At 30.8% G+C, this 16,467-nt stretch overlaps 1 protein-coding gene across 5 annotated transcripts in view; it reads right to left on the bottom strand.

Annotated features, from left to right (window-relative positions):
• Window positions 1-15,978, bottom strand: part of yip2 (yippee interacting protein 2) — a 45,290-nt gene extending 29,312 nt beyond the window's left edge. Inside the window, exons 1-6 of one of the 5 annotated variants that reach the window (XM_076482428.1) lie at window positions 15,824-15,936; window positions 13,940-14,008; window positions 13,012-13,123; window positions 8,872-9,038; window positions 8,467-8,598; window positions 2,691-2,807 (exon numbers count right to left, since the gene is read on the bottom strand). In XM_076482428.1, the coding sequence (XP_076338543.1) occupies window positions 2,691-2,807; window positions 8,467-8,598; window positions 8,872-9,038; window positions 13,012-13,030 (435 nt within the window). In that variant the 5' untranslated portion in view covers window positions 13,031-13,123; window positions 13,940-14,008; window positions 15,824-15,936. Of the gene's footprint in view, window positions 1-2,690; window positions 2,808-8,466; window positions 8,599-8,871; window positions 9,039-13,011; window positions 13,124-13,939; window positions 14,009-15,534; window positions 15,723-15,823 lie in introns of those variants that run through there. The other 4 variants (XM_076482455.1, XM_076482438.1, XM_076482445.1 and 1 more) reach the window with 4 other exon arrangements.
• Window positions 15,979-16,467: the final 489 nt, after the last annotated feature.

Raw genomic sequence — 16,467 nt, 5'->3', positions numbered from 1 at the left:
CAAGAAGCATTACTGTTTTTAATTGCATGTCTGTCCTCAAAAAAATTAGACCTTTCAAATATGAATTTTAAAACACAAATAATACATAGTTACCTAAAATATAAAATTAAACCTAAATACAATTTAACTGCATATCAAACTAATATGTACAAGATGATAAAAAAAATCCTAGTAAGACTAAACATCTAACAATGCTGAAAAATGACTTGCTGTTCTTGTCACTTGTTTATAATCCAGTTTTAAAATAACCATTGAGACATTGTAATTTAAAATAATTAGCTCTTTGTATTGGTTATAAACATGTACTTCAAATGAGTAGAGGGTGGCTCAGAATTTGAATTTTTAATGTAGAAGGTAAGCATAGCTACTGTCAAGGAGTGACAATATTTATCTCTTTGTTCTCCCACTGACCAAAAGGAATTTCAAATAAGTGGCAGGTATATAGCATGGGTTTGTGTCTAGAAGGTAAGCATAGCTATTGTTAAGAAGTGACAATATTTACCTTTTTGTTCTCTGTTATATGTTCATTTTAATAACTATGCATATTTCAGTAGTTTTTTGGTTTTTTTTTGCATGTGACACATAACATTGGCTGTGTATTGTAGAAGTTCTCCTTGTTCTCTAAATTTGTAGAAGATTCTTGAGAATAAAAACCAACAATATTTATTTTACAAAAATTCTGGCATATTTTCAAACGTTGAAGCTTTGGGAAATTCGCATGATTTGGGTAAAAGCAGCTAACTGAGAGACAGAAAAAAAATATTATTAATTTTGGTCAGCTACTGTCAGTGCACTACAGACCTCAGAAGCTATACTTGTTATTAATGCTCATTAATTTAAAAACTATAGAATTGGGCCAGAAATGTTCATAGATTTTGAACATTAAAAACCTTTCAACTTCAGTGAATTACTGTGGATGTTGTTATTTCTATGAGGACATTAAATATCTTCACCAAAAAAAGCCAGCTTGTAAATGGTGCGAGGCCAAACAAGAATAAAAATAGCTAGCATTCCAATCAATAGAAGTGTATAGGTGTATCAACAAAGAATTAATTTGCACCTTGTGAACTTGGAACATATGTAAAAGATTAAGTTTCAGACCAGATGTAAGAGTCAGTATTGTTTATAAGTTTTCCTTGATGATGAGAACCCACTTGAAATAAAGATGTATCTCAGAACAGCTGGTATGGGTATTAACACTTTTATTGATAAGGAGAGAACAATGTTTCAACCTTATTAAGCCATCTTCAGGTCAAGAAACCTGAACCTAAAGATGACCTAGGAAGGTTGAAACGTTGTTCTCTCCTTATCAATAAAAGTGTCAATACCCATACCAGCTGTTCTGAGATACATTTGTAGTTTGTAAAACTCTTGTGTATAAATCATCATTAAAATTAACAATTATAAACTGTATTGTTTTTATATTAAAATATTTGTGTTTAAAAAAGGAAATTGTGTGTATCAACTTGTAGGAAAATACTGTAAATTTGATACATATTAACATTTAATTAACTTCTTAATTAAAATTTCCAGCTATTTTAAATAGTAATATGTTGTGTACGTAACATAATAAATCAGACTTGTCTGATATAAATTGTAATATTAACATCTCCCATTGACCAAAAAGAATTTGAAATAGGTAATAAGTAAATAGCCCTGTATGCATACAATTGTCTCTAGACATGCGTGTACACTCAAGTGAAACATTACTCAAGCAACAGAAACCATGCTTGCAATTGAAGATTAAAGTATTTTTAATGGTATCTTATGAAACAAAGGAATTTAAATTTAAATAATATAAAACTTTGTGTTATAGCATACATAATAAAGTTAACGTTATTAAAATATATTGATAGTATAGTTATTTAATCAAATGTTAAATATAACTCTGTAAAACCTCATGATGTGAGCAGAAAAAAGATTGCAGTAGTAAAAAGTTATTGATACTTGGATATTTGTATATGATTCTAAAGTTCTCTTTCCTGAATATATTCTCTGGGAGCTCAATATCAGTGTTATAGCCAGTATAAAACACTTGTATATTATCACTGGTTGATCCTTCTTTAGTCTTCATAGAAAAGGGTTTTTTATTGCTCTAAGGTCACTGTCTGAAATCAAACTTTACAGAAAACAGAGTTCTTTCAAAACAGAAAAGATATCTTTAAATTTATGCTTCAGAGTTTTTGGAGTGACATATTTTATAGGCTCTAAGTAAAAATGAAGAAATAATAGATGTTCTCATCTGTTTATTGCAGCAAGAAAAGAAGTGAACTCAAAAAATTTGTTGGCTTATGGTATATGGAGAGGACAGGTTTTAAGATTTCCCTTGTCATAAAAATATCAAAGAAAAGAATTTTGTTGTATTTCTCACATTTATCTTTAAATTTGATAACAGGGTGAAGGTGATTATTACTATTGAAAACACTTTGAAATCTCTTCTTCAGTTTAGCCACATAACATAACAAAGCCAGGAAATTTCTGAAAAGTTTATGTTTATGGAAGGAAGTTATTCAGTTTCAAAATATATAATGTTAAAATTAATTTATCCAGTATCAAGATTTTGGACAGTTTGTTCAGTTTGCTGTTATTTGTTTTATTCTCTAAATGCTAAACACAGTAATGTGTTATTTTATGAATATTATTTCTACTACTCTAAGGACACACTTCATATTTTACAACAGCTAAATTACCTTAGGTTCACTCATAAACCGAACACCAAACCGGATATTTCGGGCAACAAAAGGAGCTTGACTCATGTTTTCTGCACCAACTGCAAGGACAATTTCAGATTCTCTGAGACAGATTTCCTGCATGAAAAAAATAATGATGATGATAGAACTACTTTCATTTGAATGTGCATAAATTATACATGAATGCTTAAATTAATTCTGCACCTCAATATATAAAAATCAAGCTGCTAAAACATCAATGCTCTGATATTTTTCAGTGCAGTATCAAGCAAAATATAATTTTTCTGGATTCACACACAAAAAATGATCAAAAATGACATTTTTGCCTTGCATTTACTATTATTTATTTAAAAATGGCATTTTGCAAGATTTTGATTGATATTTAAGGTATCCTAACATACATGCACAAATATCAAAGTTGCAACCAATGTACCAGGACAGAAATAATAAGTTTAGTAGCTAGGATAACATCCTACCAAATAGTCATCAGGCTTGTTGCAGACAGGTAGATCACACACTTTCTGTTTAAATAGAAATGACTACTCAATTCAATAGCATTAGTCACTATTGATAAGTCAGATGTTACATGTTCAACTAAATAATGCAAGAGTTAATCAGTTGGTTAAATAAGTCTTGAGAAAATATAACCAGCCTAATCAATTCATATCTCCAGTAAAGTCAACTATCTGTTATCCAGAAATGTAGATTACAAACACACACTGTTGCTTTGTGTTGCAATAGTAAAGACTACTTCATTAAGATTGCTTTATTTAAAAAAATAAAATATGTGATACTTGGTATACCACCTCCAATTTCTTTTTTATAGAAGCCTCATGTTATTTTCTTACCCTATAGAAGTTTTAAATTTGCCACCCTTCTTTACTACAAACTAAATATATTGTTTACAATATTCATTACAAAAAAAAAAACTTTAGTAAATGTTACAGTGGTATTCTTCAGATAATACCAATGCCAATTCAAAATTTACACTGCTGGCTTAAAGTCGTTTTTGTAAATTTTTATGCTTGACAGAAATTACTGCCAATCAAACCAGTCTTGTGCTATTGTTGAACTAAGGTAAGTTTTTAATCTATTTGAATTTGGAAGAAACGTCCTTCTCCACCAAAAACAGTGATGAGCAAAGTCAGCAGAATTCTCAGTTACAAGAAAGGTGTCAAGAAATAATATTATAATCTATTCTTGTACATACATCCCAGCATATATTTTTCTCTGCAAAACACAGTTCTAGCTCTGCAATGACATCTCACCATCCAATATGTCAACTTGGAAGTCCAAGCTGTATTTTGCGGCCCGGCATGGCCTAAAGCGTGTTAAGGCGTGCAACTTGTAATCTGAGGGTCGTGGGTTCGCATCCCCACCACACCAAACATGCTTGCACTTTCAGTCGTGGGGTGTTATAATGTGATGGTCAATCCCACTATTCGTTGGTAAAAGAGTAGCTCAAGAGTTGGCGGTGGGTGGTGATGACTAGCTGCCTTCCCTCTAGTCTTACACTGCTAAATTAGGGACGGCTAGCACAGATAGCCCTTGAGTGGCTTTGTGCGAAATTCCAAAACAAACAAACCAAGCTGTATTTTAACAAACCAGCAATCTAGTCCAGCAAAGTAAGTAATTATCTGTGTTTATGTAATTACTAAAACTCTCGCCCTTGAATTCAATAGTTGTGTCAACAATTTTGCCAAAGAAATTGTCCTTCAGAAACTGTGATTTTATTTGTTTGTTTTGAGTAAATCTATATTATTACAAAACATTCCATTCACTTTAATTTCCTTTGCAAACTTCTTTGTATTCACCAATGCCTTTGTAAAGCATTCATAATGATGACAGATATCTTTTGTTTGTTTTTTATATAAGCTAGACATGTGAAGATCCAATTTCTGCAGCTGCATAACAGTAAAACTGATCTCACACAGCAATCATGCCATAACACAACACCAGACAACATCACCTTTTGCCTCAGAATACAAATTGCTTGGCTAATTTCTGTATTGATGTTTTCTTCTGTAATGGTGAAAAAGCTTTGAAGACCTTTCCCAGTTAATATCACAGTGAAAAACAACATGAATTTTACTTCTCATCACATATAATCCAATGGCTTCAAAGTTAATTGTGAAGCTTGTACCAACTACTTCCCAATGATGAGGTAAATCAGAAAAGTAAATGAATATGCTATGAATCAATTAAAAAAAAATTACTGCTTTAGTACAACAGTTGTCTGCTTCATTCAATAAAAGATTCAGGTGATGTTATTACAACAAATAAAAAACAAACAAAAAAAAACTCAGATTTACATTTCTAATACTCTTGGAACATAAATGTTATTGCTTTTCTTGTCAGTTTTGCCATGACACTCTTGGCCTCATATACCTTCCAGAAGCTGTATAATTTCTTCAAGTTTCTACAAAGTCTGTAATATAAAGGAAAACACTAACAAATCTGTGAGCAAAAACAAGCATGTCAGTACAGTACTACTGCTAATCAAGAAGCGACTGAATGCAAATGTGAATAGGGCACTGGGTACAATAAAGGTTATATCACAATCCTTCTGCATAATCAGTTACATGTGAATATGCAGAAGCTGAAGGTAGAAGGCTAGTGGCAAGCAAATGTCTGCTAATTGAGGGCAGTACCCAATTGAGAAATGTAACAAATGCATTTATTGGTAAAATACAGGATGTTCAGAAAGTCACTGTCACTTATATATTTATTAACAGATATGTTTCAATATAGAATACAGGAGGTAAAAATATGAATGACAATTATAAACAATGTTGAAAGTGGCCCCTGTTGGCATCAATACAGGCTTGGATCCTTCTTATTTTGTTTCTAAACACCGCTATCAGTTGCTGGCTTAAAATAGACTGAATAAAATATGATTACAAAACTGCACAGTGACTTTCTGAACACCCTGTATTTTCCAGCTCCCTTATTTTGCTGTCCATCTGTTTTGTTGCTCGAAGTAATTGCTTACTTTACATATTCAATATTCAAATTGCTTGCCTTATTTGCCATGAAATATTTTCTCTTCCTATCTGTCTCATTGAAGCTCATTCAGTTTCAATGAAAGGCCTAGTATTAGTTCTGATTGTCATACTCTCATCATCACTAAAATGCACATCTTTAGAATTTCATAAAGGATATTAGCTACATTTCACTTTCTCTATTTATCCATGTTTACAACCACAGAAAATCAAATATACTTGAAACTAAGCAACTTCTTAACCTACTGATATACAATGTGAATTCATTACAAAGTAAAAGTATAGCTGTACCATGCAGAATACTTGAGTAGCTTTTTTCATGTTGATGTTACTCTTCAAATGTTGTTATTTAATAAAACATTGCATTGTTATTCTTTGTACACAATTAGCAAGCTACTAGATGTGTGTGTGTGTGTGTGTGTGTGACAACAGCTCATAATATTTACTGACAAAAAGAAAACTATAAATTAACTAAACTTCTATCAGTACTTACAGTAAACTTCTTCATTGCACACTTTTACAACTAATTTCACAATATGGAATTACATGAAACTTCTAAACTAAATTTTAGGATATCCATAAAGACAAAATTAGTAATTAGTATTAATGCTCCCATTACACAAGCACAAATACGTTGTACATGACATGAAAAGTTTTTTCACAATGAATGGCAAGGTACTGAACCAGCAGTTAATTCAGATATCTTCCAAAATAAATGCATTGTCTTGAAAAGAAAGAGGTTACTTAATTTTACAACAATACTTTGGTTCTTTTTTAATAAGTATAAAGCTACACAATAGGTTATCTATGTTGTGCCAACTATGGGTATCTAAACCTAATTTTTTAGTATCATAAGCTCTCTTACTTACTACCAAGTCATAAGTAAGCATTTTAAAATTATTAAAATGAAAATACTCTTAATATATAGTTTTATTATTACATTTTTCAATTAAAAAGTTTGAAAAAGCAACTTTTATACTCCAGATGTATATCAAATTTCCTTATGTTAACAAATGTTTCACCTTTGCAGTTTCACCAGGGTTAATAAACAAAACTGTTTGATATTAGAATATTTGTTAAATTATAAAACTGCCAATAATGTTCTATTTCTTGAGTCTGCCATAACATGTATTTCACAATGTGTAGATTATTAATGTTGTTTCTCAATTATTCTAATATTATATTGTAGTTATAAAACTAACTATATAGTAATACTAACATATATTCTTTATTTTATATTTCATATAAGAGTAAAGAGAACAAGATGTTTTATCATTAGCTAAAACACATACAGATGGAAAGTATAAATGACCGTGAAACAAAAATAAGTGAAAAGTGTACAAAGTTTACTAGTACTGTTCAAAAACAAACTGTAAGACCGTGTGATACTCCAAATGATTCAAGTATTGAACTGAAAGTAATAACATCAAACATATTCCTATGATGTGTTTTTTTTTGAATGGTGGTTTGGTCACATGTTGGATTTTCTTTTAATAATGAGTAGAGCTTCCACACATTTTCTCTCTTTAAAATCTTTAATTTTTGTAAAATAAAAACTTTATAATTTTTATCAAATGTATAAATCTCTCTAGTATGCATTACATATTTTATTTCTCACTATATAAATTCTACAGAAAATATTTTAATATCACATGTTAGATGTTTTGTGAAGCTGTACACCTACTTATTCCATGCTTATTGTATTAGATGGTATGTTTTTGGTTTTTTCCCCACTTTCAAAGAATTCACTAACATTTCTAAAATAAATTCCAGCTTCAAGAAGCATTATTTTGCAAACTTTTGACTCTGCTTGTAATAAATATCTATTTATTTTTCAGTTTTTGTATTTATTAACTAAGGCTTCGGCACCACCGAAATGACAAAAAACTAAATGGTCCACTTTTCCTCTTAAGTGAAGATGTAGTAAATATTTGACTTTTTGCATGCACCTGTGCAAACATTTTGTTCAAAACTTATATTTGGGCCAAATTTGACACCTAATTATAGATTGTAAAGAATTATCACTATACCCATTTTGAAATAAATACATAAAACTTAAGTATATTTTTCTGTCATATAAATTTGTCATACTTTCAGTGCAAAGAAAACAAAAAGGAAAACTTCAAACAAAAGTGGAAATTTTATATTTCTTAATTGATTGGTCTTGAAATCTAGTCTACGAAGTAGGGGTCCAGCAGAACACATTTACAGGAAACATGTGACAGATTGGAACACCACAGCCTAAACTACAGAATGTGCAAAATCCCTAAACTATTATTCTATTAATAATATAAAATGCATCCTGCATATTATTTTGGCTGCACAGAGACTTTTTTTGTGGTTTGGTTTGAATTTTGAGCAAAGTTACACAAAAGACTATCTGCTCAAGATGTCCCTAATTTGGCAGAGAAAGACTAAAGGGAATGCAGGTAGTATTCACCTCCCACTGCCAACTCTTGAGCTGCTCTTATACCAATGAACAGTGGGAACTCTGATTTATTTTAATCTACAAAAGATGTGTAATATTTACTGAAACTGTGCACAGTTTCATGAAGATACACAATGCCTATTACAAAGTATAGCATAGAAACTTCAAAGATGAATTGGGGGACATACACTCTGCCAAATTAACCAAGCCTCTAATGAGAGAGATATTACATATATACTACATAAAAATAAAATTAATGTTTGACTTCACTACAGTATCACTTATAACAAACTTTTATATTTTCTGTTTATAAATATTATACCTTGAAAAAGTATATTTAACCAACCTGAGCTCCTGTGACAATTGCCTGAAATCCTGAACCACACAACCGATTAACGGTTAAACAAGGAACTTCCTTAGGTATATCACACATCAAGGCTAACGTTCGAGATATGTATGCACCATCAATAGTTGAAGACTACAAGGAGAAAAATTTGGAAAAAAATATAACAGCTTTCTAGTAGCTTCATCATGATTCTGTCACCATAAAACAATTTATTTCATTAACTTTATTGAAAATAAGCATATACTATCTAAATTTATTATTTTAAATTTTACATTCTTTAACTTGAAACATTGTTTTTATTATTTTCTGTACATTCACAAAATAGTATTTTGAGAACAATTTAAAAAAAACATTTTCATAAATACAGCTGAAACCAAAACTTTTTTCTAATTTATTATGTCCTACCTGTATGACATTCCCTACAGTTACTGAATTTATAAGTTCAGGAGGAACACTGGCTGCCTCAAGAGCTGCCTTACTTGAAACAACACCTAAGTTAATAGCACTAAGATCCTTTAGCCTTCCTCCAAAAGTTCCCAATGGTGTGCGTTTAGCAGCAACTATGAAAACTCCTGTTTTAAATACATAAAAGAACTAAGTTCACAATTGTTATGCACAAATCAATCATAAAAAATCATGAAATGATTTTATTTTGTCACATAACTAACAAAAATTAACTAAAATGAAAATATGCAATTTTACAAAAGATGTTCTTAGAGGTACTGAAGTTAACAACTTTTTTAAATTGCAATGAAAAACCTTACATGCAACCAAGTAAATTTTCCCTACTATTTAGAAACCATATGAGGAATTTTGTATTTTTAGTTTTAAGAGGCAAAGTTTCACCTCAGGAAAAATTTTTATTTTCTTTTATAAAACTCTTCAAGACCTGGCCAAACTTCTACAAGATGTGAAGTCATTGATAGATATTATTCATGCCTCCTCTGTAACAAGTTTATTTTGGTAACCTATCAATGTTAGCATACACAAACATGTTTACACCCTCTAAAAAGCCTAATAAGAGCAAATTTCTTACTGTTAGTTCAGGTTGGATTTCTTCATATCTAAAAGCATAAAGATAGTTTCCAATTTTCAAGTTACACCACCATCTGCTCCATAGGTTTCCATATTTTCTCCATACATCCCCCAAAACATTCAATATCCTGTTTCAGACCTCACATCCAATATACAAAGTGATATAATTTTTTTTTTAGTTTTCAAATTTGCTTTTTAACATTTTGCATACAATTTCCTTTTATTAAATAATTCTGTATATTTGTTGTTGTCTATTCTAAAGTATTGTTCTGTAACTCAATCTATTTTCCCAAATTACACCCAATTGGTTCATAATTGTTTCAGAGATGCCAACTATTTCAAATGACTGAGCATAATGATTGTAGACATCATTTGCAGCTACTAAGCCTGACCAATGTCTAAGCTGTTTATTATTATAATACCTATTATTATTTATTACTGCTATAGATTGCTCATTTATGACTGTCTTTTGTGTATTTAATAAATAACTTTTGAAAATTATTTTGAAATTATGTCTTTTATTTAGTTCAGAGTAACAAACATACTGGTAAAACAACATTGAACACGCACAAACAGTAAGCAGAAAAAGCCTTTGTGTAAGGACTAGTTTATATCATGTTTATGACACTTATTGTGATAGTTTTGCAGTTGTTGCAACCTTTGTTTTCATGACAATGTCTCTGGATGGTTGGGAGTTATAACAACATTGTCCATTTGACTGCACACACATCTTGTGTGTTATAATACTGCTCAAAATTGAGGTGCTCAAGTTTGGTGTGAACTTTCTTTTGTTTTTAGTCACTAAACTAAATATCCTTTCACTGTCAGCATTAGAATGGAAGCTTGTAAGAATTTCAAGCATAACCCTACAAAGAATGTTCATACTTCTGGTTGCCATTTCCATCCTTAACTGTAGACAGCTGAACCCAAAACTTGTCAACATTCAACTGAAGGACAGTTTCTGAGAAAATATCAATTTGATAGTTCAAATATTGCCCTTCCAACTTGTCAATAGTGTCGTGCTCATGTGTATTGACAAGGACAGGATGCCTGTCTGTGAAGAAGTGTAGAGAAGAGAAATCTTTGCTGACTTTCAGTTTTGGATCAGCAACCTCTGCGTGAATCAGAAGTTCATCATTCAGAGGGAAATGTTTCATCATGTAATTTGTAGCTGTAATACAGTATTTCTGGACACTGGTGTAGAAGCTGATCAGGTCCAGGTCCTTTTCATATTTAACAATGTATTCCTTGGCAGCATTTCCAATAGAAACTGTCTTCATCAGATTGTGTAAGGATTCATTGTTGTAGTCAAGTTCAGTGATGTTGCCTTCAAGATATTCTAGCTTGATGTATCTGACAAGTATATTTTTAACTTATGTAATCAGAGTTCTATGCATAATGTGTATACAAGGTTCTTCTCTTTGCAATATCAAAGACAAAATAACAAGTTCATTTTGTTGTCCAAGAAAACTGTTAACTTATCTAAATCTAACTTGCTCTGTGCATAATTTTTCTTGGTTACTTCCTTGAAAGCTTTCGTTTTCTTCTCTTTTTTTCATTGACTGTATCTTCTTTAGTTCAAGGTCAGACTGCCTAAACATATATTGAGTTATATCAAATGTTTCTTTGTCTGCTTTTGGAGACTGTTGTCTTGTGTCCCTGTGTGGCTGGGAGGGTGTCTTGACTGTGTCCCTGTGTGGCTGAGAGGGTGTCTTGACTGTGTCCTTGTGTGGCTGAGAGGATATCCTGACTGTTAAAGTCTTGCTGCCTGACTGAGCTGCATGTTTAGATCCTTTTGAATCTAATTTTTCCTTTTCACAGTGAAAATGCTTCTTCAATGGCTTCCACATATCCAATATTCTGTTGAGGCACACTCCAAGTGATAGCCATCTTGTGTTAAGATGTAGAATTTTTCTTGTTTCTTTGTCATAAAATCATTGAAACTCTTTGAAATGTTGTTTTCTGCTAGCACTTTTGTCCAGAAAATAGTAGATATCTATTAATATATCAGAAACTGGGCAGGGCAGTTCTAAGAAAGTTTTCTGGGCAACAATATTTTCATGAAGTGACAGGCACAGCCCATGAAGTAAATGCAAGGCTGTCGTCTTGAGATGTGTCCCATTACATCCTTTACCTATACCAGACATAACTGAGGCATTGTCTGAAGAAAAACTAAGGCAGTTTTCCCATGGAATTTTCCTCTTTATCAGTTCGTGGTCCAAAAGCTTGAAAATATTCTCTCCCGTTGAAGCTTCTTTCCATTCCACCATTGTCAAAAGAGAACGAAATTTTTCCAAGCAAAGGGTCAAGATATCGTACTAACAGTGTTTACAGTTTAGCCACAAGTGGATCCACAGACATGGATGACTCAAAACTGTATCCAGTGGTTGTGCTAAATATGACTGTGATAGAATGAAAACTACAGCCATATTTTTCACTATATCAGAGTCTGGGAACATTTTTCTGAATAGATGTCTTGCATGATCGGCTACAGCTAGGGGTGAATTATGAGCAATGATGAATTGTGTGAACATCACTTCTGCATTTATGGTTTCATATTATGAATTCTTACTCATAAATGTCGTTATCTGCATCGTTTTTGTCTTCGCCTCAGCCTTTTGTTGGTGGGATACCAATTTTGTACATCTGGAACAATCATTTATCCAACTATGCGCTACAGAAAAATCGATGTGACAAACTGTAGAAAATGCATGACTGTCACTGACTTTTGGTGCAATGACTGGATATTTTGCACTATATTCTTTCATAAATTTTGATTCACAGTTTTAAAAAAATAGAGAAAATGGAAAAAAAGCCTATATATTTTTCAAACCTTTTTGACCTTAAGAATTTTCCAAATTCTTTCTCACTTGAACATTATAGATTTTTTCCAAATGTGCATCACTCGAAAACTCCCAAACTTAAGATACCTCCCTGATTCTATCAGCTTAACTCTATAACCAAGCCCTTTTCTACATTACAGTCAATGTTATTTTTCACATTCTATCATATCAACACACCTCCCAACTGTATATTACTTCCCCAGCCTTACTCTTGAATTCTATGCTCTACAATTTTTTTTAATTTTCTCTTTTCTGATAAGCTCCAAATTTTCACCACTTTGTAAACTCTACCTATAACTTAATTTATTTCCAGATTACATAAATCTAGCTATTCTCTGTACACTCTCACATGTTTATGAAAAATAAACAGACTAGGCTATTTTCTCTGTATTGTTTAGTCTAAACAGATTCTTACCCAAGATTGTTCTCCCAACACTTTCTGTCTGAACAGTACCATATGTTAATGCTGGATCTCTGTACATACACATGCACTTATGACATTTTATTTAAATTATTATAAAACATTTTCTGTTTTTATACTTATTTATTATGTTCAATTTCAATTTTTGAAACAGAACAATTTATAAATTTTAAAAGTAATGTTTAGATTTAGTTGCTTAACACAGCAAATGAAATTATTATGCCTTATTAGTAGCTGGAAACTAACCTCTTAATAATGCTGACATCTTCCCAAAAGTATTGAAATTCAAGTGATAAAAAAAAGATGAATTAAATGTACAATTTCTGTAACAGGTGCTTCAGTTATTTTGTTTCTAGACCTAAAAAAAGAAAGAATTAATTACTTTAAATGAAGGTACAAGTATAGAGTAATAGCTGATATTTTCTTCAACAAGAAATCTTACAAACAGCAATTTTTTTAATTAAAATAAAGAAGAATTAAATAGCAGTAGTAGTTTGCATGTCCTTCCAACTCAGGCATCTTAGAGTGATAAGAAAAACCATTTAAAATACTGTTAAAATTCATTTATAACAATAACTGATAGTCCTACTCATCAGAGTAATTATCAATTTTTTTTTAAAATGCAAACAACTAATGCAAAAAGAAAAGTATGTTTTAGTTTTGGTAAAACTAGTTTCCTTTCTCAAAAAAAAAAAAAAAAAAAGATATTTTGTTGTGTTTTAGATAATTTTTGTTTTTCAGTTTTGTTTATACAAGTTGTCTATCATTCTATCAATATCAGTTAGATCACACAACTTTTGTTTTTTCCTCAACAAGCATATTGAATTAATCTTATTTTGTTATAAAGTGCACAATAATACCAGCATGTTAAAAGATGCCTAGCAAAACAGATTACTATTACAATAAACATTAAGAGACACTTGAGTGTTAAAGAAGTTATTTCTTGTACACATGAATTAATTAACAGTGAAAGTTTAAAGATCTGAGATTCTAGAAGACCCAAAGAAGAAAAGCAGTTGTCTCAAAACAATGGTGTTAGTTTAAGATTCTTTACATTGTGTATACATTGTACACGTAAGGATTGTTTCAGATGTGACTTAAATGAAGAAATAAGTGTGAAAGATAATAGCTATAATAAGCAGTTACCAAGTTGTTATACAATAAGTTATCATACCTGTCTGGTAGTAAATCAAGGAACTTGCAAGAAAAACAAAGTGTTGGGATCTAGTGGAAATGCAAACTTCTATTGAAAATAATGGAAAAAATATGTAATCATTAAACTGTAATACTACGAATTAATGGTCCTCTATTCAAGCCATTGTCAGGTCATAACATACATAACAGATTTACTGCTATACCATTATTTTAATATATACATTTATTTCAGTTTAATATATATTTAAAAATGCATTTAATGTATATATTTATATGTGTATTGTGAAAGTTCTGCCTGTTATCTAAATTTGTAAAAGATTTCAAAGCGTAAGAATCAACAATGTATGATGCACATATGTAAAATATTAGTGATTGCCAGCTGAATTTTCTAGAATCTTACCTGATGAGTATAAAAGGTAGCCATTGAAACACAAAGGGAGACAGTTTAATATTGTTGATTTGCTACAGTCAGTATACTATAAACCTTGAAAAGTGTAACTGTGATAAACACTTCTTAAACAGAAAACTTCAGATATTTGACCAGGAATGCTTTTAGATTTCAAACATTAAAAACCATTCAACTTCAAAGAATTAACAATAAATGTAGTACTTTCTCAGTAAAAAGTGAGCTTGTAAACTGTATGAAGCCAGCCAAGAATAGTTCTAGCAAGCTTTCTCATCAAGAGAAGTGTTCATATGTATTAACCATGAACCATCAATAAATTATTCAGTCCCAGACCACCGATAGAAGACTCAGTATTGTTTCAAAGTTTGTTAAACTCTTGTATATAAATTTTATAAATCTTGTTGGCAAGTGTCATAAATCTGATACACATCAACATTCAATTAACTTCCAAAAAAAAAAATTTAAATTTCTAGCTATTTGAAATCATAATACATTAACATATATAATAAATCAGAAACTCATCCACAATAAATTATAATACATAATACACATGAAAAACAAGAGATAATTTGTTCTTTCATAGTTATCCTTACATATCCACCCTTAAGTAAAAAGTTAAATACACTCTTTATTTTATAAGAGGGAAAATCATTAATTTCTCTCTTAAACTCCTGTAGCATTCTGTTTTCAACTGTTGCTTACCATAGTTTTCATATTTTTGAACATAATTTGTTATAACAAGAAGAAGACTGAAGGTAGTACAAGTATATAACTGGAATTTACTTCTACAAGTTAAAAAAAATACATCAACTTGCTTTTTTGAATACTTATCTAAATTTTGAAAGTCATTTCACCACCAACTCAAAAATAAAAGATCAATGAAATCCACAACACATAAGATTTCAAACATCCTGAAAAAGCATAATGTGAAGACTCCTGATATTTTACATACATTTTTCTCAACTTAATGGACCAACTTGTTTACAACTTCAATAATGACAGATGGTTACATGGTCACTAATATATGAATTACACAATAAAGTTTAAAGAAAAAATATCATCCAAATATTACCACTAATTACAGTTAGGGCCTTTGTGTATTCTGCAAAGAAATTTACTAAAAACATGCAAAACTATTTTACAATGCCATATGTATATTATATTACATATACACTAAATGAATATTAAACTTAACATATATTAATTACTTTTAACCAATACTCATCTGAAATGCATAATCTTACCACAGTAATAAATTAACTAACTGATTCTAAGAAACAATACAAACTATATCATGGATTCAAAATGTTTCTTAATAGTACCACGAGATCGTACTTGTGGCTTATATTATTATACTACTTAAACATAACGCCAAAGGCGCTCTAAGATGTTTCAACTGTCAATAAAATGTACAACAAAAAAATAAAACAAACATCCAATCTCTCGAAAGGAGTTTCATAAACTTCCAAAAACTTATTACTAACTAGAAATACTTACTTAATAATCTCATCCGTACAAATCTTCAAAAAAATAGTCCCATGTTACTTTTACTATCAATAAATATTTGAACTTTGAACTGACGCATGCTTGCATGCACATACACACACACACAAAAAAGAGAGAAAATCTAATCACCTATTTATTACTTAAATTACTATTATTACTGATACTAAGTATAAACTTAATGATGGATACGACTGCATACATGTGGAGAAAACGTAATATCATATATGTATTTTGACGTTAATGTAGTTAACACATTTTCAAATGATTTGATTTACAAGATTACATTCAAATATTTTCAAGTTGGCAATGCTTTTAACGTGTAAAATGATTTTAGCCGTATATGACGAAGATTGATTCTGGAGTAAACAATATCCTTTATTTTAAGTAAAAGTAGCCTTAATCTCGACATTATTAGATTTTGTTTGTTTGTTTGTTTTTGAATTTTGCACAAAGCTACTCGGGGGCTATCTGCGCTAGCCATCCCTAATTTAGCAGTGTAAAACTAGAGGGAAGGCAGCTAGTCATCACCACTCACTGCCAACTCTTGGGCTATTCTTTTACCAACGAATAGTGGAATTGACCGTCACATTATAACGCCCCCACGGCTGAAAGGGCGAGCATGTTTAGCGCGACGG

This window comes from Tachypleus tridentatus, chromosome 2 (genome assembly GCF_004210375.1).
Source record: "Tachypleus tridentatus isolate NWPU-2018 chromosome 2, ASM421037v1, whole genome shotgun sequence".
NCBI lineage: Eukaryota > Metazoa > Arthropoda > Merostomata > Xiphosura > Limulidae > Tachypleus > Tachypleus tridentatus.
The sequence above is the reverse complement of the archived record's forward strand: the minus strand, read 5'-3'. Positions and strand labels throughout refer to the sequence as shown.